Source organism: Scardinius erythrophthalmus, assembly GCF_964197995.2.
Source record: "Scardinius erythrophthalmus genome assembly, chromosome: 23".
Lineage (NCBI taxonomy): Eukaryota > Metazoa > Chordata > Actinopteri > Cypriniformes > Leuciscidae > Scardinius > Scardinius erythrophthalmus.
This window is the reverse complement of record NC_138243.1, coordinates 20,265,692-20,287,093: the sequence shown is the minus strand read 5'-3', so window position 1 is coordinate 20,287,093 and position 21,402 is coordinate 20,265,692. Positions and strand designations below refer to the sequence as shown.

The window sequence follows — 21,402 nt, the reverse complement described above, 5'->3', positions numbered from 1 at the left end:
GATCCTTGGAGAGCCTTTGGCCACTCAAACTCTCCTCCTCGCAATATAGACACACGTCCTCCTCCAGGCAGATTCATAGCTATTTCATACTCCTGTGAAACAAGAAGTCATAGCTGGACAATTTCATGTTCCTAGTCACCCTGGTGTGCTTAAAAAAGGTAAACATTAATGGGAATATACTTCAGAGATATTTTACTCATAAAAAAATTCTAGGGGTGCCAATAATTGTGAAGAAAAACCTTTATTTCATAATGGGAATTTCCCCTTTACTAAAAAATGAATGGTTAGATTTCTGCGAATTTTTTTAACAAAAGATCAAAAGAATAAACAATGCATCTTTGATCATGTTTGCATCAATACAACTGTATTCTGTACTGTAATGTCAATGTGTCATGCAAAGAAAATGAATTAATTCAAACTATAGTCTCACATAGTCATATCTGTATAGTCTCAAATATACTTTTATAATCAAAATATCATAACAGTGTTGACATGATGCCGATAAATTGCAGAGCTGATGCAAACATATCCACATCAATATGATTAGATGCTGGTCTTTGTGTGTGTGTGTCTCTGTTTATTTTGTTATTTAGAGGAACATATTTACAGTACATATTCATCTAAACATCGCTCTCAACAGCGTGGATGGCGTCCAGATGTTAACAGTATATCGCTGCAAAAGGTATTTCCAAGAAATTACAACTTCATTTTACTTCCAAGCAAAGAATGATAAAGAATTTCGCCTTGATTCACGTTTAGTCTCTTGCACATTTATTTTTCAATAAAACAGGGAATTTTATATTTGCATTAATGAAGGAACTCGAATTGTTTCATGCAAAAATAATCCTTGGGGACAAATGCGGGTTTGCTCTGCTGTGACAAATGAAAGAAAGAAACAAGAGAAGCAAAAGTTGGTAACATTTTAGTGTGGTCATGCATGGCAAACTGGGTCAAAGGATTACCAGCAGGCTATAAAAAGATGCCTTTTTGGCCATACACGAATTCAAGGCTGTAGATCCAAGTAGTGTGTTTGTGTGCACATGCATAAAAGTGTGTAATGGGGGAGGTGTGTTTTGTGCCAAGCATATGGCCGTAGGGAGAGAGAGAGAGAGAGAGAGAGAGAGAGAGAGAGAGAGAGAGAGAGAAGGGGACAAGCGATAATCCCTCTGCAGTCGTGCCAGGGTCACTTGTGTTTTCTGTGTGTGTGTGTGTGTGTGTCCAGTGGGTGTCTAGGGTTGTCTGATTTTGTTCTTCTGGCTTGCGGTGAGGATTAGAGCTCTGGAGGGGCCGTACATGTTCTCTTGACAGACCTCTTGTGCACCCTTAACTACGAGCAGAGCCGGCCCGTCCATTAGGCGACATAGGCGGTCGCCTAGGGCCCCGCCTTGCCAGAGGGGGCCCCTGTATCTAACAAATTCTTTTTATAAATCGTTAATTGAGCATAATATTGAGAATTCACTCAGGTGCGTGCATCTCGACTTTCGCAGTCAGAAAAGCCGGACGCATTGCATGGACCTGACTAATCATGATACAGTTCACAGAGACGGTGAGTATCTAATAAATTACCCAGACCTACAACATATATAAAAAGGATAGCTCTTGTGTAGTTCAAACATGACAAATTTCCGAAAAAGATAATAAATACATAACAATAGAACGAATAAAATATAAAAACATAAGAAATATACACAGTAGCTCGTCACATGCTAATTTGCATAATACCGCCCGAGACATAGTGGGAGACCTCGAGTACCGTAATTATCACAGTATTCACACCCACGGATTCCACCACACTTCTCTCCAAAATGCTCACGTTTTAGAAACAAGAGACATTTTTTTTTTTGTGGTGCTCTTACCCTTTAGTAATGCTTAATTTCTTAGGCCTATATGAGGCATTTTGCATGACAGAAAATGTGCTGTCAAAAATGAAATACCAAATATTATAATCTCTATGGTAATATCGACTTCACATTTGGATTGCCTCTTGTCTGTCATAACGTCACGAAGTCTCGTCAGAGTCGTAGTCATACAGCAATGCTATTTTTAGTTAATTGAATAAATAATAATATGTTAAACTGTGGTAGAAATGGCATCCAAACGCCATCTTTCTGGAGCTGAAAAAAGGAAGAGGAAAGTGGTTGAGGAATAAAGACAAGCTCAAAGTAAAGGTGTGTTCTTCTGACTTCTATAAATAGTGCGTTATTTATTGCTGTAGGCCTATTATTAGTTTTACTAATAAATGTAACAATGCCCATGATCGCAGTCGCAGACAGACAGACATGGAAAAATTGGGCCACATTCAGCGTGTTAAGAATTATCTACCCATGCATTTTGTATAGATTTTAATTCTCTGATGAAGTTATCGTAGTTTTTTTAAATTAAGGTGGACCATCTCAGACCTCAAAATGGCCGTTTTACCCCTTTTAATAGGCTATTTATGCAATTAATTTATATTAACTGTCTCTTTTTCTGCAATTTCTCAACTGAGAATAATGGTCATTAATAATCACTATTATAATTTTGAGCAAAATAATTGTGATTATCAGTACCATTATTATCATGCAGTCCTAACCCACCCCATCCATTCTCCCTTCCCGCTAAAAACAGGTTTCTCCCTCTTTCCAAATTAATATTTAAACATTTAAAAATAATACAAAACATTTTTATTATTGTGATCATCAGTAAAAAGTTCAAATGTAGTAGCCTACTGCATTTCTAGTCATGCATAATTACTACTGCATTTACAAAAATACCTTTAATTTTTTGCTTTATTTTATGCTTTATTTTTTATGTGTGCTTTCTGTCTTTTATGTACTAGGCTAGGGCTATGCTAAAAATCTCTTAGTTTCTTAGTGTTTTTTCATATGTACGTTGAATGTTACACTTTTATAAACTTATATATTGAGCAATCTATAGCCTAATTTTTTTAATATATATATATATATATATATATATATATATATATATATATATATATATATATATATATTATAATTTATGTACAATTTATACATTTTATTTCATTTATTTGAGTTTCATGTAAATATTTTTTTCATTTTTGAATGCTACACTTAATACACATTTACAAACTTAAATATTGAAATTGTCGTATCATGTGCTTTCTCTTCCTTCATAAAATTGTTATGAGAGTTTTTTACTCCAGTGGGGCCAATTTTCATGATCTTGCCTAGGGCCCCACAACCCCACGGGCCGGCACTGACTACGAGACAGCAGGACACACATGCAACAAACACGTCAGTGATCCGAGAGGCCGATACTTGCGATAAAATACTCATTTATTAACTTTTAAAGGCAATTAGTAAAAATAAAATGAGCTAAAATGTGACTTTTTAGTAGGGCAGAGTGTGCATTAAAAAATGACAGCTAAAACAATATTTCGAATGAAAAAAACTACGTTCATACAAACAAAAAAACAATAATCAATAAAAATAAAAGTTATCTAAAGTTGCTAACATTGTTCCATTATATAGCAGGTTAAATGCAAACTTGACTAACATTTTTCAAAATAAAATTGAATAAAAATGAATCATAAAATACAAAACATCTTGTATAATAATTCCTGTGTATTTTAGATAACTCTGTCATATAAAAGCGTATTTGATTTATAAAAGCGTATGTGGAGGTTTTATTAAATAAAACTGGTTTATTTACATTTCTTCGAATGCCAATGTGAATGTCCTGTACAATAGTCTTTATTATGGTGTGGTACAACTGTACAAGTGGCGTACACCGCACACACTGTACCTTACAGCAGTGTGGTTTTCCATTTATTGACCTTGCTACAAACCCAAGACCATCAAAACTACAAGGAAGGGGGTTGCCCTGAGGAACGCAGGGAAATATAGTCCATAAACAACCCTTAAGCGTGTACAAGTCGATCATCGGTGCGAGGGGGTCTCCAGATGTCCTCTCCAGTGCTCAATGCCCGAGTGTCTGCTAGATGTGGCCGTTCTTCTGGTCTCTCTGGAGGCTTTGAACTGGGCCTCCAGCTCCTCCACCCAAGCCGTGCTCCAGTCCCACACGGGCAGCGGCTCTACCTCTCCAAAACACTCTCGAGGGGGGAACAGAACACTCAGGGGGGATGCAGGCGGGGAGAAATCTGCACACACACATCACAAAGGAAATCAAGAGAGATGTATGCATACGCATGCACATAGGTACAATATACACAACCGAAAGCAATCTGTTAATACGTATAAAGTCGCACAAGTCAATTTGACCATAATAACGCTGAACGATAATGCACATCGCTGCTGAACCCATCGGTTACAATGTACTAGTCATTTAACCTGATGCATTCACGAAGATTGAAAGACAGATAGAGAGAGAGAGAGAGAGTGAAAGGGGGAAACAATCAGCAAATGGAGAGAGGAAAGTCCCTGTAGGTTTCTCTTTTGAAAGGCGTGATTGATTTGCTGAAACTTCAGAGAGGATGGTGGGGGAGTTCAGACAATTTGCAGACAGGTCCTCAAATCCCATTATTTCTCATTGTACTAAAGTAGGGCTGCTATTTTTCACTGTCTCATTGGGAAGCGTAATGCTGCGGTGCCTTGTGAATGTGATCTGACAATGAGGATTCTCATCCAAAATACAGTTCTCCAATTAAGTTATGCAACCATCCCAAAAGGTGCTTAAGTGACAGTTTAAATAGTTTGAATGGGATTGCATTAAATAAAAAATAAAAAAAATCGAATAAAATAGTGCAAAAGCTTTTCTCAGAACTAACCTAACTTTTTTTGAGCCATTTTTTTGTCTCTAGATGAAGGCTGGTGTAGTTTATCACAATTATGAATATGTTCAATTTAAATTTGACAACTTGAAAGTGTCCAAAAGCATTTTATCTTCATTTATCATTTCAAACCTATTTTGCTTGTGCTGTCTTCCTATAGAATATAAGCAACTTGGGTTGATATTTTGTTATTTAATGCAATGGTATTCGAATATTAAATGTGACTAAAGTGACCAGATATTTTAAGGCCACTTCATACATAATTATGATCTGAATTGAAGTGAATATTTACATAATACTTATTTGACGACTATGCAAATGAGGCACAAAACTGTACAGCCTTACAGAGCTGAGAAATTAATAATAAACTGAAAAAGGGTGGTGAGCATCAAATAAAACTGAAATGTGATCAGTTTTAGAAACTAATGCAGCCAGACTTATAAATAACTTATAAGTATGCCCATTAGACATTTGCAGAACAGGTTTAAACAAGGTAAAATGTGAGATCTGAGAGTACTGGTACCTGAAAGCTTGATTAAGATTAGCCAAAATATTTGCATTTACAAACATTTTCACCCAAATGTTTTTTATTTACAGTTTATTTTATCATGCACTTCTTAAATAGTGGCCATTCCAATTGTGTGGAAATGAGCAGAGCTTCCATGTGCTGCATGAGCAGATTGTTCCACCTAGTGGCCATTTCTGCCAACTACATCAGTATTGCTGTTAGCAAACTTGATATTTGAATAATCACGTGGAGCCTATAAATAAAACAACCTAATTCTACAGAGGTTGAAGAGAGTTATATCTTGCCTGATAAAGTACCGCTCATAGATTCGGCTGTCAGAGCCAGGACGCGGGCAAAGTTCGCATCGTTTATGAACGAGCAGTCAGAAGAGCTGATGATGCTCGTCCGAGCGCTCGCCGCGTTGCTCTCGGACACCGAACCCCAGCCGTTCCACAGCGAACCCTCCCATTCGCTGTAACAGGAGGAGGGCGTGCTTCTCAGGGTGGCTCCCCTGAGTCCGATCGGCTGGCACCCCTGCTCATCATCCATCTCCTGGTCGACAGGCCCGCAGATGTAACCGAACGTGGGCGTGGGAGAGAACGGACGGGGCATTGATGGAGAACTCTGATGGGACGTACTGATGGGAGACATCAAAATCAGCCCTCGTCTTGATACTTTATTCACAGAAATGCTCTTTCAGGTGTTCTCTTACCTCGTTCCCTGTGGTTTAGGGCTGATCTCCATGTACTGAGCGTGGCCCTGAGTACTGAGCGTGGTGTCCTGGTAGTCATCGGTGGAGAGACAGAAGGAGGTAGTGGACAGGTGGCTATAGGACGGGCTGAGCTGGGCTGGGCTGTGGTGGGTTGGACAGCCCGTAGTGGACATAGTGAAACCCTGGAGCCCTGAGGCAGCGCACACAGACTGCTGAGAGCCGATGTCGACCGTCAGCTTGGTGGATCTGGTCGACCTGAGGGATCAGATATACATGTTTAAATTCATACTAGCATACTTCTCTTACTATTTCTGGCATTGCTACATTTCTTTGAAATTATGTTACATGTAATAATACAGTATATAATTCTCTATTATTTTACGGGGCTTAATTTTTCACGTAGGCTTAGCATACTGTTAGCCATTTAACCTGCTAGCTTGACGTTTACCATACGCAAATGTTCAATTCTAAGATTTTATAGTATAATAAAACATGTAGATAGCAGACTAATTGAATCCGTGTATCATTCGTTCAATCGTTTTTTGATTTAATATTGAAAGTAGAAAAATGAGAAAACAGTTCCTTTTTCGATTTTTCATTTTTTTCGTTAGTCTGATTGTTTGATGAAAAAAGATTAAATGTAGGGGCGTTTCATTCCCGCCCACGTGTAGAAATCGAATTTTCCAGCTGTTTATTAATTTTGCTACCTCAGAACAAAAAACGAAAAATCAAGCTGAATTCTTGTTTTTCGTTTTTTTGGAAAAAATGAAAAATCGAAAAAGGAACTGTTTTCTCATTTTTGTACTTTCAATATTAAATCAAAAAACGATTGAACGAATGAATATCGGATTTAATTATTCATGTCAGCTGCATTTCAAATGCAGGGGGAACAAGATATCGTAGTCATAAATTAAGAATTAAAATTGTTCCCTTGTTTTAAATAAATTGTGGCCACGTTTTACTAATTTGTAGCTTTTTTTGTTAAATTGTGGCAATGATTTAACTAAATGAAAACATAGGAACAAATTAGTAGCTTACAACATGGCCACGATTTACCTAAAACTAGGGAATTAATTAAACGTGGCCATGATTGAACTAAAACAAGGGAACAAATTAATAAAATATGGCCACAAATTACTGAGTCATGGGAACATATTCCTAATTCACGATCAAGATATCACGCTTTTTTTCCCTGCACGTCTCTGTATTTTTCTAATAGGAAAGCAAAATCACAAATGAGATCTCTTCAATGACAGAAATTTAGACTATTTGAGAAGTAAAAACAAGTAACCAGATTCTCAGATTGTTTCTTCTGATGAAAAGACCCAAGTCATTCCACATATGTTTGGGGAGAGCAGGGGCAAAAGTACCATTTTTCAGAAAATGTATATTTTGAAAGATAATGTTTTATACAGAAATATGTTTTTGCTGTGGTCAAAAACTCATAAGTGTGGTCTATCAATACCAGGTGGTATTTTGTATCAAATGTAGAACTGCTTCAGTATAATTACACTTTGAACTCGAGGTTGCACATTGTTACTTGAAATGATAAGGTGTTTGTATGAGACTTTCTGAGTGGGCAGTTCTGTGTCCGTTCCTGCTAGCTAGTAGTTTGCACCGCCGGAAAAAAACTTCCCGTTTGTGTCCTACAGCATTTAAAACACACTTCCTCTCACTTACATACCTTCTAATAAATAGTGTGGGCCATTTCCCCTTCTGCCTCCCTATCCATTAGAGTTGAGATACAGGCTAAATTGGTTTCCAGTCTTTTAGTCTGAGAGCAGAGAGAGACAGTAGTAGACTTCTCTCTTCTCACGCTATAAAGACACGGTGTTGTCACAGACACTGTTATTACGGACATGCAACCCCTCAAGTTGTCTGTGAGAAATGGACATAAATCTTGAGCTCTGTGGCAGTGGTGATTTAGCACCACTCACATCCAGCTATGGCAGAATGCTGAAACACTGAAGTTTATCATCATTTATGAAGCCACAATGAGAAGAAAGACCATCTAAAGTTCTAGTATATTCCTGTGCACTAAACTTTGCAGGAAGCAAGGAGTTTACAGCTTCTCAAATGTTTCAGCTGAGGAAAAAGACCCAAGTGATCTCATTTCTCCTTTATAGATTCAGAAGTTGTTACACACTGTGCTCTGATTTCCCTAGACAACCTGTAAACCTCTTATATCAAACTGTTTCCAGACCAAATATCTGAATTATGTTCTCCATGGATTTTTATAGCTCAAACTCTTTAGTGAGTAAATGATTGTCTAAGTTGTGTCGATTTTTGTTACTCCTATTTTAGGAGAAACACATTGCACCAAGTAACCAAGTAAACATTACAGTAACTAACAGTGAATAGCAATTTAACTTGAAATGTTCAAATGTATTGGTATATTTAGAAAGTAACATTATGTGATAGGTCATTCTGAGCCTGTATGACTTACTTTCTTCTATGAAACACAAAAGAATCTGTATGGCTTTCTTCAAAATAGCTTATTTTGTGTTCTGCAGAAGAAAGCATGTTGGGAAGCAAACTACACTGGAGCCAATTGATGTCATTACGTGCTCCAGACTGCCATTAACGCGCTCAGGACCGTTTGCAGAGGCTGTGGATTACAGGTAATAATGTTGTAAATAATGTTCAGTTTCTTGGACATATTGATGGTTTCGCTTCATAAGACCTCAATGTATCGTCAGGATTGATTGATTGATTGATTGATTTTATTTGACCACTTAAATATAAAAAAAAATATGAAAACAGTACTCTGTATCATACATTAAAATACATAAATAGCCAGGGATAACACAATAAAGCCCAAAGACTTATTTCCATTGTGGTCCCTATAAGGGCAAGGGGAAAGGACAAGTTACAGCAATTCACAACGGGTATTAATTTTGTTTTGCCTGTATATGTTTTTTTTTTAACTCTCAAAGTGACGGTAGCTGACGTTGACTTCCATTATACCAATCACCAAGGACAACGGTTTTAGCTAAAAATCTTCTTTACATTTCTACTGAGGAAAAAAGACACCTTGGGTGGTCTGAGGGTGAGTAAATTAACAGCAAATTATTTTTTTGGGGTGAACTGTCCCTTTAACCTAGATAAATGAATGCTGTAAAAAAATTAAAATAATAATAATAATACATAGATTATATATATACAGTATATATATATATATATATATATATATATATATATATATATATATATATATATATAAAATTGTTAGTTATGATGATACCTAATGCATTACCAAAGATTTAACCAATTGAACCCTATTATAAAGTTTTACCAACATAACTAAAATGTCTGTTGAGCTAAAAAAAAAAAGTGCAATCCAATCTCTGAACATGTAAATTTAGCTCTGGGTGTCAGTGTGATTCTCACTCGTCCTCTGAGCTGAGGCTGTGGTTGTCCTCCACTGGAAGAGGCGGAGGGCTGGGTAACATGTCCACCAGCTGCAGAGAGGTGGAGTAATGCAGGATACGTGGAGAACTTGGCAGCTTCACATGCTCTGATACACCACCTGAGGGAATGTAGATCAGTTTAGAAGAGATAGTTTCACTACACTTCTTCTGAGATTCAAAGGATTAGAAACATGAGAAATGCTAGTGTTCAAACCTGCAGGGTGCTGACTGAATCTTTGCTGATGGTTGTTTGGTACACTGCACACTGCCAGAGCGTGTTGATTCAAGGGCATTAATGGGACACTTTTCACCGCGTGCAGCTCTGGAAGTGGACAAACATGTCAGTGCTGGACAAAATTAATGTTAATGACTCGGTGAATGTAAGGATGTCTCACCACGCTTGTAATTTTTCTCCCACGATTCCTTCAGAACTCCCATGTTGGGCTGGGAAGGGAGGGCACGTTTCCATGGCAATGCCTGCACTTCCCTCACAACGGCGGTTTTGACGATGGGTTCGGTGATGCGAACAGTCTCGGAGTTATGCAGTTGAGAGTTGCCGTGGGGCATTCTGGGACAGCGACCCGGACTATTAAACGTCTTCAGTCCATTGCTGGTTAGATCCACATAAAAGGTGCCATAGACGCCGCAATTGTCTGGTACAATGGGGACGGCTGACCGCAGGGGGTTAGGCTCCTTCTTAGCCGTAATGGGCAGAGCTGTCAGTACAGAGGTAAAAATCAGACAGATTTACATAATGTGCCAAGATGTCAATGGTAATTAGAGTTGATGAGGACTCAGCAGAGTCGTGACTTTAGGGGTGACAGGCATCTTTGAAGGTTCTCATGAGGATGTATATGTCATCCAGAGAGATGACGAAAGGCAAAAAAGAGGAGTAGATGAGGGTGCATGGATGGTGAGATGAAGATATGGGATAAATAAAGTCTAAAAGGAATAGTTTAATGAAAAAAATTTATTTTGTTATCAGAATTTCACTGTATCGGAGGAGCATGAACATTCTTTAAAACATCTTCTTTTGTGTTTCACAGATGAACAGTTTCACTGTATCGGAGGAGCGTGAACATTCTTTAAAACATCTTCTTTTGTGTTTCATAGAAGAAAGTAAGTCATACAGGCTCGGAACAACATGAGGGTGAGTAAATGATGACAGAATTTAAATTTTTGCATTAACTGTCTCTTCAACTCTTTCCCTGACAGAATTTTTTATAATTTTCACAAAACTTCTATGGCCCCCAGAATACTTTATCATATGAATATATGAACATGCAATTTATCAAAAGAAAGAAAAGAGCCTCTGCTTTTTATTAACACTTGAATGTGGGTACGTTTCATAAAAAAAGCTATGTTTTGAACAAAAAGCTGAGAAAATCTCCTTTTTCCCCAAAGACTACAACGTGCATAAGCAATGCTTTTATAGCTTGTTTCTGCTCCTTTTTTGCCTGTGTTTAGATCAAGAGCTTTTCTTTCAGAAGTTGCATAATAGCGCGCCCTACTGTATAACAGTGAAAACACAGATAGCTGGAAAATTCAGTCAATGGCGGGGAAGCGTTGTCTCATGAATGACAGAAAATTCTGTCAAAGGCGGGAAAAGAGTTAAGATGCTCAAGTTGTTGTTGTATTTCAAATGGCAGTTTTGGTGTTCCAAGTTTCGAGTTAAAACTCAGGGGAAGTTGTGACTTACTGGTCCTCCGGAAGCCAGAGTTCTCCTGCTTCTGGGTCCAAAGGCCCTGCTTGGGCTCACTGCTGGAGTCTTGTTTCCAGCCTCCAGAGATCCACGGAGAGTCTGGTGCCGCCATTCTAGAAGGGAAATAATAAGGATGGTGACTCAATTACTTGTGGAAGCCAATTTCTGCCACTTAAGAAAAAAAAGGCCATGCTGTGTTAAATTAGAATTGTGAGATTAAAAAAAAGCATAATTATGACATAAACTGATATTTTAAGAAAAAATGTCATAAAATGTTGAAATTATGATATTAAGTCAATTATGAGAAGTCGAAATTATGAGATAAAAAGATGAAATTAAGAAACACTAAGTAGTAATTATGACAAAGTCAATGTCATATTTGATCATAATTATGACTTTTTAACTCAGGAGTAATTTTGACTTATCTCACAATTCTGACTTATAATGTCTTTTAGTGTGACTTTTTTTGGTCATAATTGTGATTTACCGAGCATAATTCTTTTTCTTATCTGGAATTTAGTTGTACAGATAGAATTTTGTGGAAATGTACCACTGCGAAATTATGTTTTTTGGACATGTACTATTGAGGTACTATGGTATTCTTTAAAGTATCATGGTATATTAACATGGTTATCATTTAGTACTGTGGTATGTTTTAAAGTTCAATAGTATTGTTGTCATAGTATTATGACCTTATAATTTTACCTGTGTTTGATAATGAGATCTTCACTTTCCAGTCTATATAAGCCTATAAATGGAAGAGAGAATTATGATTGTATGATTATGCGTTAAGTAAATTTAAAAAAGGATTTAGATTGCGACTTTATTATAGATTACCTGAGCTTTTGCCTCCCAGGTTGGCGGGTCTGACATGTCTCCTGTACAAAAACAGGGCAGTAATCATCAAAACACACCACAGGAGGGTGCCAGCGCTTCCAATGAATACCGGCTCTTTAATCACAGCAAGGAAATGAGACATACTGAGTATGCCTGTCTGATGCGGTGCTGACTCCTGCCTCGACTCTGAGGGAAAAAAGAGAGCAACAGGTAACATACTGAGTAGGTTGCAATTTAAAATTATTCCTCAGTGTTAGTTTATTAGCTTACCTATGAGCAGTTTGTATGGGTCGCTCTGGACCCCCACTCCCGCCCCGTTTACAGCAGCCACTGTGACCCAGTACAGCCTGCCGGGCTGCAGCGTGCTGATCTCAATACTGTGTGTTCCACTGTCCACTGTCCAGTTAAAAGACTTCAGTTCCTCAGACTCCACACACCAAACCTGTCAGAAAGAACAGCATAGTAAAACATTAACAAGCAGGCTGCTACACATACTATATATCTGTCATTTTTATGTGACGTTTAGGCCAGTCTGATATCAATGATACCATAATAATAGACTAAAGCAGTGGCTAAAAAAATGCATTCCCTGCTAATGCATGTATAAACAGCAACAAAGAAATTAGTGGAAAATATGCATCAATTTTCTAGTCAGAAAATCTGAATGGTGGACTAATTTAAAAAAGTGTCTCTAAATACTGTAAAAAGACAGAACCTGATTTTGGCAGGTTCGTGTCACTTTATATCTGATCAGAGAGTCTAGAAATGTCTGAGGCTGAAAATAGGCATTATCTAACTGCTTCCAGGCTTCTTTTGATTAAAAATGTAGTTTAATTAAATTAATTAATTTTTAGGAACAAGAGATAAATTATATTTTCACTTATGAACATGTTCCTCCATATCTGCTGGAGAGAAAGGCTCTCGGGGCATTAGTAGCTTTAAAATTATTTCACAATGAGTGACTGCACGCAAGTAATACCTGATATCCCTGAATGATCCCATTGTGAGCATCATGGGGGGGAGGATCCCAGCTGAGGTGTGCGGTGTCATTACGGTCAGTGGGCATTGTTATGGACACATCCTGAGGTGGTGCGCTGGGAACTGACAACAGTGCACATGGTTACATGTGGCACAAGGTGACACAGTTTGATTTTAATTGTCCAATAATTTTTTAGTTCTGTAGGATTTTTTTTTTCATGTTTTTGAAAGAAGTCTCTTATGTTCACCAATGCTACATGTATTTGAAAAAAATATATACAGAATATATCAATGCATGTATATATCAAAAATACAGTTAAAACAGTAATGTTGTGAAATATTAAAATAATTAAAAATAACCATTTTCTATTTTAACATCTTTTAAAATGTAATTTATTTCTGGGATGCAAAGCTAAAATTTCAGCAGCCATCACCCCAAGTCTTCAGTGTCACATAATCCTTCAGAAATCATTCTAATATGCTGATTTGGAGGAAAAGTGTGAAACATATATTTCAGGATTTTTTTATGAACAGAAAGTTTTAAAAGAACAGCATTTCTTTGAAACCGAAATCTTTTGTAACATTATAAACGTCTTTACTATGACTTTTTATTTAATTAATATGGAAGCTTGTTTCCGCCACAAAATAAAACATTTTAAAAGATAATTGCGACTTTTTATCTCACAATTGCGAGTTTACATCTCGCAATACTGACTTTATTTCTCAGAATAGCGAGATATAAAGTCAGAATTGCGTGAAATAAAGTCGCAATTGCATGTTATGAAGTCAGAATTGTGAGATATAAAGTCAGAATTGCGTGAAATAAAGTCGCAATTGCGTCTTATAAAGTCAGAATTCTGACTTTTTTTCTCGCAACTGTGACTTTATATCTCGCAATTCTGACTTTATAACACGCAATTGCGAGTTTATTTCACGCAATTCTGACTTTATAATACGCAATTGTGAGATATAAAGTCAGAATTTCATGATATAAAGTCGCAATTGCGTGTTATAAAGTCAGAATTGTGAGATATAAACTATTCTGAGGTAACAAAAAAAAAGTCCGTCTTTTTTTCCCTTAGAATTGGACTTTATATCTCACAATTGTGAGTTTATATTCTTCACAATTCTCACTATTCTGAGAAAAGATGTCAGAATTGCGAGATATAAACTCGCAATTATGTGTTATAAAGTCAGAATTGTGAGATATAAAGTCAGAATTGTGTGATATAAAGTCGCAATTGCGAGAAAAAAAGTCTGAATTCTGACTTTATAACACGCAATTGCGACTTTATTTCACGCAATTCTGACTATATCTCGCAATTCTGAGAAATAAAGTCGCAATTATCTTTTAAAATGTTTTATTTTGTGGCGGAAACAAGCTTCCATAAATTAATGCGTCTTTGCTGAGTAAAAGTATGATTTTCCTTAAAATTTCCTTACTGACCTCAAACTTTTGAATGTGTAAGTGTACAAAAGAGTATACGTACGATATAAGGAGTAAACAATGTAGGATATATTAAGTAACCACAATAATATTATTTTTTTTTGGACGTCCTATGATAATACTCTGGTATTGTTTGACATATCATGCAAATACTATGGTATATGAATACAATAATCAGCATGGTATTACCATCTTTGTACCATGGCTCCACCACAGTACTTTTTTTACTGTAGATTGATTCTCACCTATCTCTGGCACTCGTAAGTGTCTGGTGTTGCTCTCCCTGCCGTACAGGCTCCCGCCGTAGGGTCGGACTTTGAACTCGTACTTGTAGCCTCTCTTCAGAGGTCCCACATGGGTGTGAAGGCCAGGCTGAGGAACCCTTTGAGCTGTCCACTCTGAGCTGGCAGGCAGGAGAGAGCGATACAGCACCTCAAAGCCTTCAAGATAATGAGGCTGTGACATAGACGACTGCAACTACATACAGAAAAGAAAACAGTTACTTAAGAAAACACAATTATTTGATGTGTGGTGGATGTTTGGTCAGGGATGAGCTGAACTGCATTACCCTCCACATGACTTGAGACATGTTGGAGGCTGTGCTCATAACTGTAACGTTCTCCAGGCTCACACGTAAGGCAGACAGCTCCTTGTGTAGATCACGCAGTCTAGTGCTTCCTGTATCTGTAACATATATTAACCAGACATCACTAATCTCGACAGGGTGAGTAGAATACAAATGGCAAGTGGTTGAAGTGCGCATGCTGTTTTAGAAAAAAAGTGATTGACTGCTGTTAACTGAATGATTACTTGTATTCTTACCCTCTACAAGAAGCTGTGCGCTGGCCACAGACACCCCGAGTTTATTCTCTGCAGTGCAGGTGTACCTGCCCATGTCCTGAGCCGTCACATAGTGGATTTGCAGACTGTGGTCTGGGTTTATTAAATATCTGGCAAACGTGTAAAAAGAGCTTAGGGATGCGAATCATAATTTCACAATCTATTACGTATTATGTTAATACTGGTGTCAGCACAATATAAAACATTATGAATAAAAAGTCATGAAATCAAAATGGACAATTCTTATTTTTATGGAATACAGCAATGTTTCTGAAAAAATATTTATCTGTGCACATCATTAAATTATGTTCCCTCGTAATCTTTAATCAAAATAACTTCTCCCTCTTTTCTCTGACGACGTGGGGACAACCCGTCATTCACATGAGATCACAGCAAGCGTGCCGCACATGTCCTGAAAAGTGAAGCCAAAACATTTTGATCGCCCCCTGGTGGCTGGCTGCAATATAGGTCATAAACCTCGCCCTCTCCATGTAATCAAATGGAATGCAAGCCAAACTAAAAAAAAAAAAGTCAAATTACAATCACACTTAAAATAATGTTTTTCCGAAGATGGTTTCTGTCACTTTAGGTAGTTCTTATTACGCTGGCATATGTTCAAGGGTTTGTTTTTCCAACAAGTTTGGTTTTAGTTAATTTGATGCTATAAAAGCGGAGTGTAACGTCATGATTGACAGCTGTGCTTGCTATTGAGTCTGTGGGAGTAGGATTTTTGATACTAGGTTGACTACTAGCTTGATACTAGGATCACTACTGCGCAGACTCAGGCTCCAAATGACATAAGCATCAGTGACTGATTCTGGGATATTTTGGCTTCATTTTTGTACAGTGGAAGGAAGTGAAGACATGTTGTCCATCTTTTTTTACAGACTTTAGATCATAGCAACAGCAAACCACAACCATCCAATCAATCCTCATTTTTTCTTGTTCAAGAAGCCATTTCACTCGGATATACGTCACAATAGGGAAGAAAAGACTATCGCAACTTCCATTTCGTGCCAACTTATGGTTGAATCCAGGACATAAAGGTAGGCTAATTAATTTGAAAACTAGGTCAACACTAATTAAGCATAAAGCAATCATATTTGCTAATGTTAGTAAAGGAAGATATGTAGTTTTACAGGAAAAATCAAACATTTAATATAGGGTGTCGATGGCTTGGCTGAGAGTTTGGGTCGGAAAAGGCCCTGCTATACAACGATTCAGTTTATTTAAAAGAAATGACTAGGTTTGTTTATTATTTTATTTATTATTTTTCATTTATTACACTCTTAGTGCTGAATAAATGACTGTAGCCTCATAAAAACCTGCAGGTACTACATTCAAATGATGTGGAAAGCATGTTTGTGATGGCCAATATGAGGGGTCTGACCTGCCATTGGGTAGAGGTCCTTGGTCTCGGCTCCACTCTACGGAAGGCATGGGGTCTCCGTCAGCCTCACAGAAAAACTGTGCTGACTCCCCAAGCTGCACTGAGACATCCTCTGGTTTATGCAATAACATTGGCTTAGCTGAGGAAGAATAACAGAAGCATGGATCTTTGAAATTTTAGAGCACAGTGTAGATGTATTTGACTAAATTAGAGTCTTAGAAATCACACCATGTTGCATTAAAGCACATTAACAGGTCTCACCTAATACAGACAGTCGCGCGGCACGGCTTTCCCTCACTCCAACAATGTTTGAGGCTATACAGCTGTAAACTCCAGAGTCATTCTTCTGGGCTGGAGCAATGATCAGTTTACCATTCAGTTCCTATATATGAAGATAAGCAGAAATATATTGTGATTCAGGCACACAAAACATTGTTCAGGGTACTAAGGATTCACTTTCTGTGTTATACTGCCCTCTACAGACATTTACCAAGAAGAGTTCTCAAGAAAAAGATATTAACAGACAAATCAAACCCAAGAAATTTGAATTAAAATTAAATACATTTTGCTCTTACACTATAGTGTTCATTGCTGCTGTTGATGGGAATCCCGTCTTTCCTCCAGGTGACGTTGGGCTCAGGATGTCCCACGGGCGGGCTGCAATCCATCACAGCAACCTCACCAACCACCACCTCCACGCCACTGGGCTGCACACGGAAGTCCTCTCGCAGAGCTGAAAATAACACAGTCACAATGATCTGAGTTTCACACATTCTTGAGTGAATTAAACAAAATCTATCTATATGATATATTCTGTAGTGCTATATATAGTGCTAAATGGTTAACATGCAATACTGTTTAAAAGTTTGTGGTTGGTAAGATTTGATTTTTTAAAAATAAATGAATACTTTTATTCAGCGAGGATGCAAAAATTACAGTTTTATAACGTTACAAAACATTCCTATCACGGTTTCCAACAAAAATATTAAGCAGCACAACTGTTTTCAACATTACTGAGCACCAAACCAGCATTAGAATGATTTTTGAAGGATCATGTGACTCTGAAGACTGGAGTAATGACTGCTGAAAATTCAGCTTTGCCATCACAGGAATAAATTGCATTTTAATATATATCAAAATAGAAAACAGTTATTTTAAATTGTAATAATATTTCAGAATTGTACTGTTTTTACTACAATTTGTTTAAAATAATCACCTTGGTGAGCATGTGTCTTTCAAAACCATTTAAAAATCTTACCGACCCAAAACATTTGAATGGTAGTTGCCAGTTGTGGTCAAAAAACGAACAGAAATTCTGACAATCAGTTGCTACATTTCAGGGGGAAAAAATGTTTTGTAGATATTTTTCTTCATTAACGTCCTTTTGCTTTAGTAATCGATGCCCATTGTCGACTCATCTGATGTAGCTTGTTTATCCAGCAGATGAATCGATGCAAACAAAACGCAAATTCATTGTGTGCAACAATTGATTTAATGTCTCAATCAGGTCCTGCTCCAATCCAGTGGAATGCAGAGTAATTGGGCCTGTCAAGGAATCTGTTTGGGCTACAAACACAGCATGCTGTCACAGCTCAATTAGTGCTCTGTTTGTTTCGGGCAGGAAAGCAAACTTTGACATCTGATCTTCAGTAATCTCATGGAACATCTTAATAAGCTTCCTCACCCTCTTGTTCCTTCAGAGCATTTAAGTAGGTCTTGATAGGTCACTCATTGTTATCGGGGTCAAACAAGTGAGTTTATGTGGGAACTGACAGTGGAGATGTTTTTTTTTGGACCCCATTGACTTATTTATTAAAAAAAAACAAAAAAACGCTAAGACATTTGTCAAAATGTCTTCATGTTCCACAAAACAACGAAATGCATATAGATTTTAAACAAAATGACAATGAGTTCACTCATTTTCAGGTGAACTGTCCTTTAAATATAAGGAAACATCACACTGCTTGCAGTGTCCTGATTCAAACCTGCTATATGAAGAGAGGCGTTTCTGCTGGTCGCAATCCCGACGCTGTTCCGAGCAACGCAGGCATACACTGCTTCGTGGGACTGACTCTTTCGGCCGGGGACGACGCTGAAGAAGAACAAACTTCCTTCTGGTAAAACGATAGGCTGTGATTGCGCATCCATCTTGTTTATATCAAGTGGTTGGCCATTTCTGAGCCACTCAATGGTGGGCTCAGGGTTGCCCTCTGCCCTGCAGGATAACGTGGCCGGGCTGCCCACCCGGACCACCACATCAGAGGGATGGTGGACGATACGGGGTAGGCCGCTATCTGAAACGAGCCTGGAACCTGGAGGACGGAAAATGGAGAATCAAACACCAGTGACATCCACTAAACAAATACATTGAACAAATTCCAGTCCTGAGAGCTCATTGAATTCTTTTGTTTAGGATGGCCAGATGACCCCGCGATGAGTAAGGGAAACACATTTCCTGTACGGAGTCAGTGCCGGAGGCTGTTTTTCCCACTCTAGAGAGGAACAAAAGCCCCAGCACTTACAAACAAAGTCATAGACCAACAGGACATCCGTCACCTGTGTGCACCAAGTGCAGGAATGGCCCTCTGCTATTATTGGCCCACTTACAATGACCTACAATGTCTCTTTGTACTCTCACGCCAAAACATGCCAATCACATGGGCATGAGAGGGTGTCATTGAAACAAAAAAAAAGTCCTTGTTGTCTGTCGGATTTGAAAAACATAAATGATGTTGGTAAACATAAACTGAAATAAGCCAAGTCTGTATGCTAAGTCTGTTCCTGATGCATCAAAAGTAAACTAGGATGAAATGCACAATGGAGAATTCGAGCTCTACATTCTTGGCAAAAATGTGTTTGCCTATTAAAAGTCTCTATTGTCTCTGATGGGGCAGTTTCCTGAAAGAGAGGAAACACAGTCTCACAGTCCTGCTATGTCATTTTCACTGTGGAGGAATTTGGGAGAAACACTGGAAGTATGTAAAAAAAGAAAAAAGAAGAAATGCTGCACTTTTAACAGTATATTGTGACTTTCTAAATAGGCTTTGAGACTGTTTAAAGGAAACAATAGACATCATTTAAAAAGTTTTGTACATAAAGTTTTTATAAACAGGCATATGTTAGAGGGCTTCTGGACGCCTTGCATGTAAATAAAATTTCTTAAAATTTGGAGTAACATTTAGACGTATACGTTTAACATATGTAACTAAATTAATAGTAATATAGCTATTGAAATGTTAACTTTCTTATAAGATGATGGGGTTGAAAGGTATAGTAACATTTATATAGCCCACTGTTGGCATAATCAACTTATTCGTTCTTAAACGGAGTATAAGGCCTAACACATATCATCGTAAAAAATGCAAAAATAATATAGAAATACTACAATCTAATTCAGTTATTATTATTGTCCTACACAACTATGAAAAAAATCTAATCGTTTCTAGATAGTAATACATTGAAACATAAAAAAATAGGTATCCGTATCGGTCGAATGGATTTTTGTTGTTGTAAAATTAATAAATATTCTGTCAGAATTACAGGATTTCTTCATCACTAACACGACGATAGTTACACACTGAAAAAGTTAGTGCTTACCTTCAATATTATAAAAAATCCCCAAAACCCAAAAGAGCCTGATTAAATGTCTCGTCATATTACGTGTCACGTCGAATTAAGTTTATGAAAACAATCAAACGCATCGCTGTTAGGCTACTAACTGCGTTACAAATCCGCAACAAAAACGCAATAGTTCTACAGGTATCCCAGTCATGTGTTTCCGTCGTTTCAGTCAGCATGAGTGTTGAACAGAGCGCCATCCGGATTGAGACCCGCCCCGGTGACTCGAGCAGCAGCAGGACTCTCAGGAGGAGTTGATGACATGACCGGAGTGGATTTACACCTCCGATAACTGACGACCCAGCGATAACTAATGCCTCTAACAATTGCTGAGGTAGCCTAAACTACACACATGTGACTTACAGTTTCCTTAAGTCGTGCTTTTGCCCTCTGTTTTTGTTTTGGGATTGAATTCAAGACATGTTTGAACAATGGCACATAGCCTACTTTGGGCCAAAAACGGGAAACGGAGGAGTGTTCGTTTCGAGTCTTTTTTTCTTCTTTTTTTACATGGCGACTACTTCTAGACAACTTTATTGTTAGGAAGGTGGTGGTTATGTATGATAGTGATTTCACTATTCAGTAATTAATTGTGTGATAAAGGTTTCTAACAAATGTCTCTGATGACAGCATGCATAAACAGGAAATCATTAGACCTCACAGCCAAGAAAAACTTACTCTTTAAAAAAAAATATATATATATATATATAAATTTGCTCTAAATTTCATATGAGCCAGTAAAAAAAGAAAAATCAGCTCAAAATATTCTTGAACAAATCAGTAAAATTGTTAAACTTAATAGAATAGAAAGTTACCACGAACCAGTTATGTTCAAGTCACACAAGAAACTTTTTTCCATTAAATATCAAACTTGTCGCTTAGATTCTTAAAGAATAGGATGAAAAGACAAAATAAAAATGAATCAAGAAAGTTTACAAAAGTGAAAGTTAAGCACAGCTGCTACTGTAGAACTAAAACAACCCCTTAGATGAAACACTTGCTAATTCCAATTACTATTAAGTCTGTGTAAATACGGTCGCTGAGGGGGTGAGACGGAGTGAGGAGAAAACAGAAAGCGAAAAGAAAAGAGAAGAGAGAAAAGCAGAGGCGGCGGCAGTTCATTTTCTCGAAAGCCACATATAAATAAAGTGTTGTTTAGAGAACTGTCCATTGTGTGGCCTAAAAGAGCGAGCCACACTGATGGACACGT

General features: G+C 37.6%; 1 protein-coding gene across 1 annotated transcript; it reads right to left on the bottom strand.

Moving 5' to 3' along the window:
• Nucleotides 1-562: 562 nt before the first annotated feature.
• Nucleotides 563-20,553, bottom strand: robo4 (roundabout, axon guidance receptor, homolog 4). Its single transcript, XM_081355277.1, has 20 exons — nucleotides 20,172-20,553; nucleotides 18,560-18,886; nucleotides 17,150-17,307; nucleotides 16,836-16,956; nucleotides 16,575-16,713; nucleotides 15,167-15,294; nucleotides 14,913-15,028; nucleotides 14,590-14,821; nucleotides 12,899-13,020; nucleotides 12,190-12,361; nucleotides 11,920-12,105; nucleotides 11,788-11,830; nucleotides 11,080-11,195; nucleotides 9,776-10,096; nucleotides 9,595-9,702; nucleotides 9,361-9,499; nucleotides 5,971-6,225; nucleotides 5,564-5,895; nucleotides 3,218-4,120; nucleotides 563-1,327 (listed from the first exon to the last, which is right to left on the bottom strand). Exons 1-19 carry the CDS (start codon nucleotides 20,227-20,229, stop codon nucleotides 3,900-3,902), a joined length of 3,294 nt encoding a protein of 1,097 aa, XP_081211403.1. The 5' UTR covers nucleotides 20,230-20,553; the 3' UTR covers nucleotides 563-1,327; nucleotides 3,218-3,899.
• Between the last annotated feature and the right edge of the window lie 849 nt (nucleotides 20,554-21,402).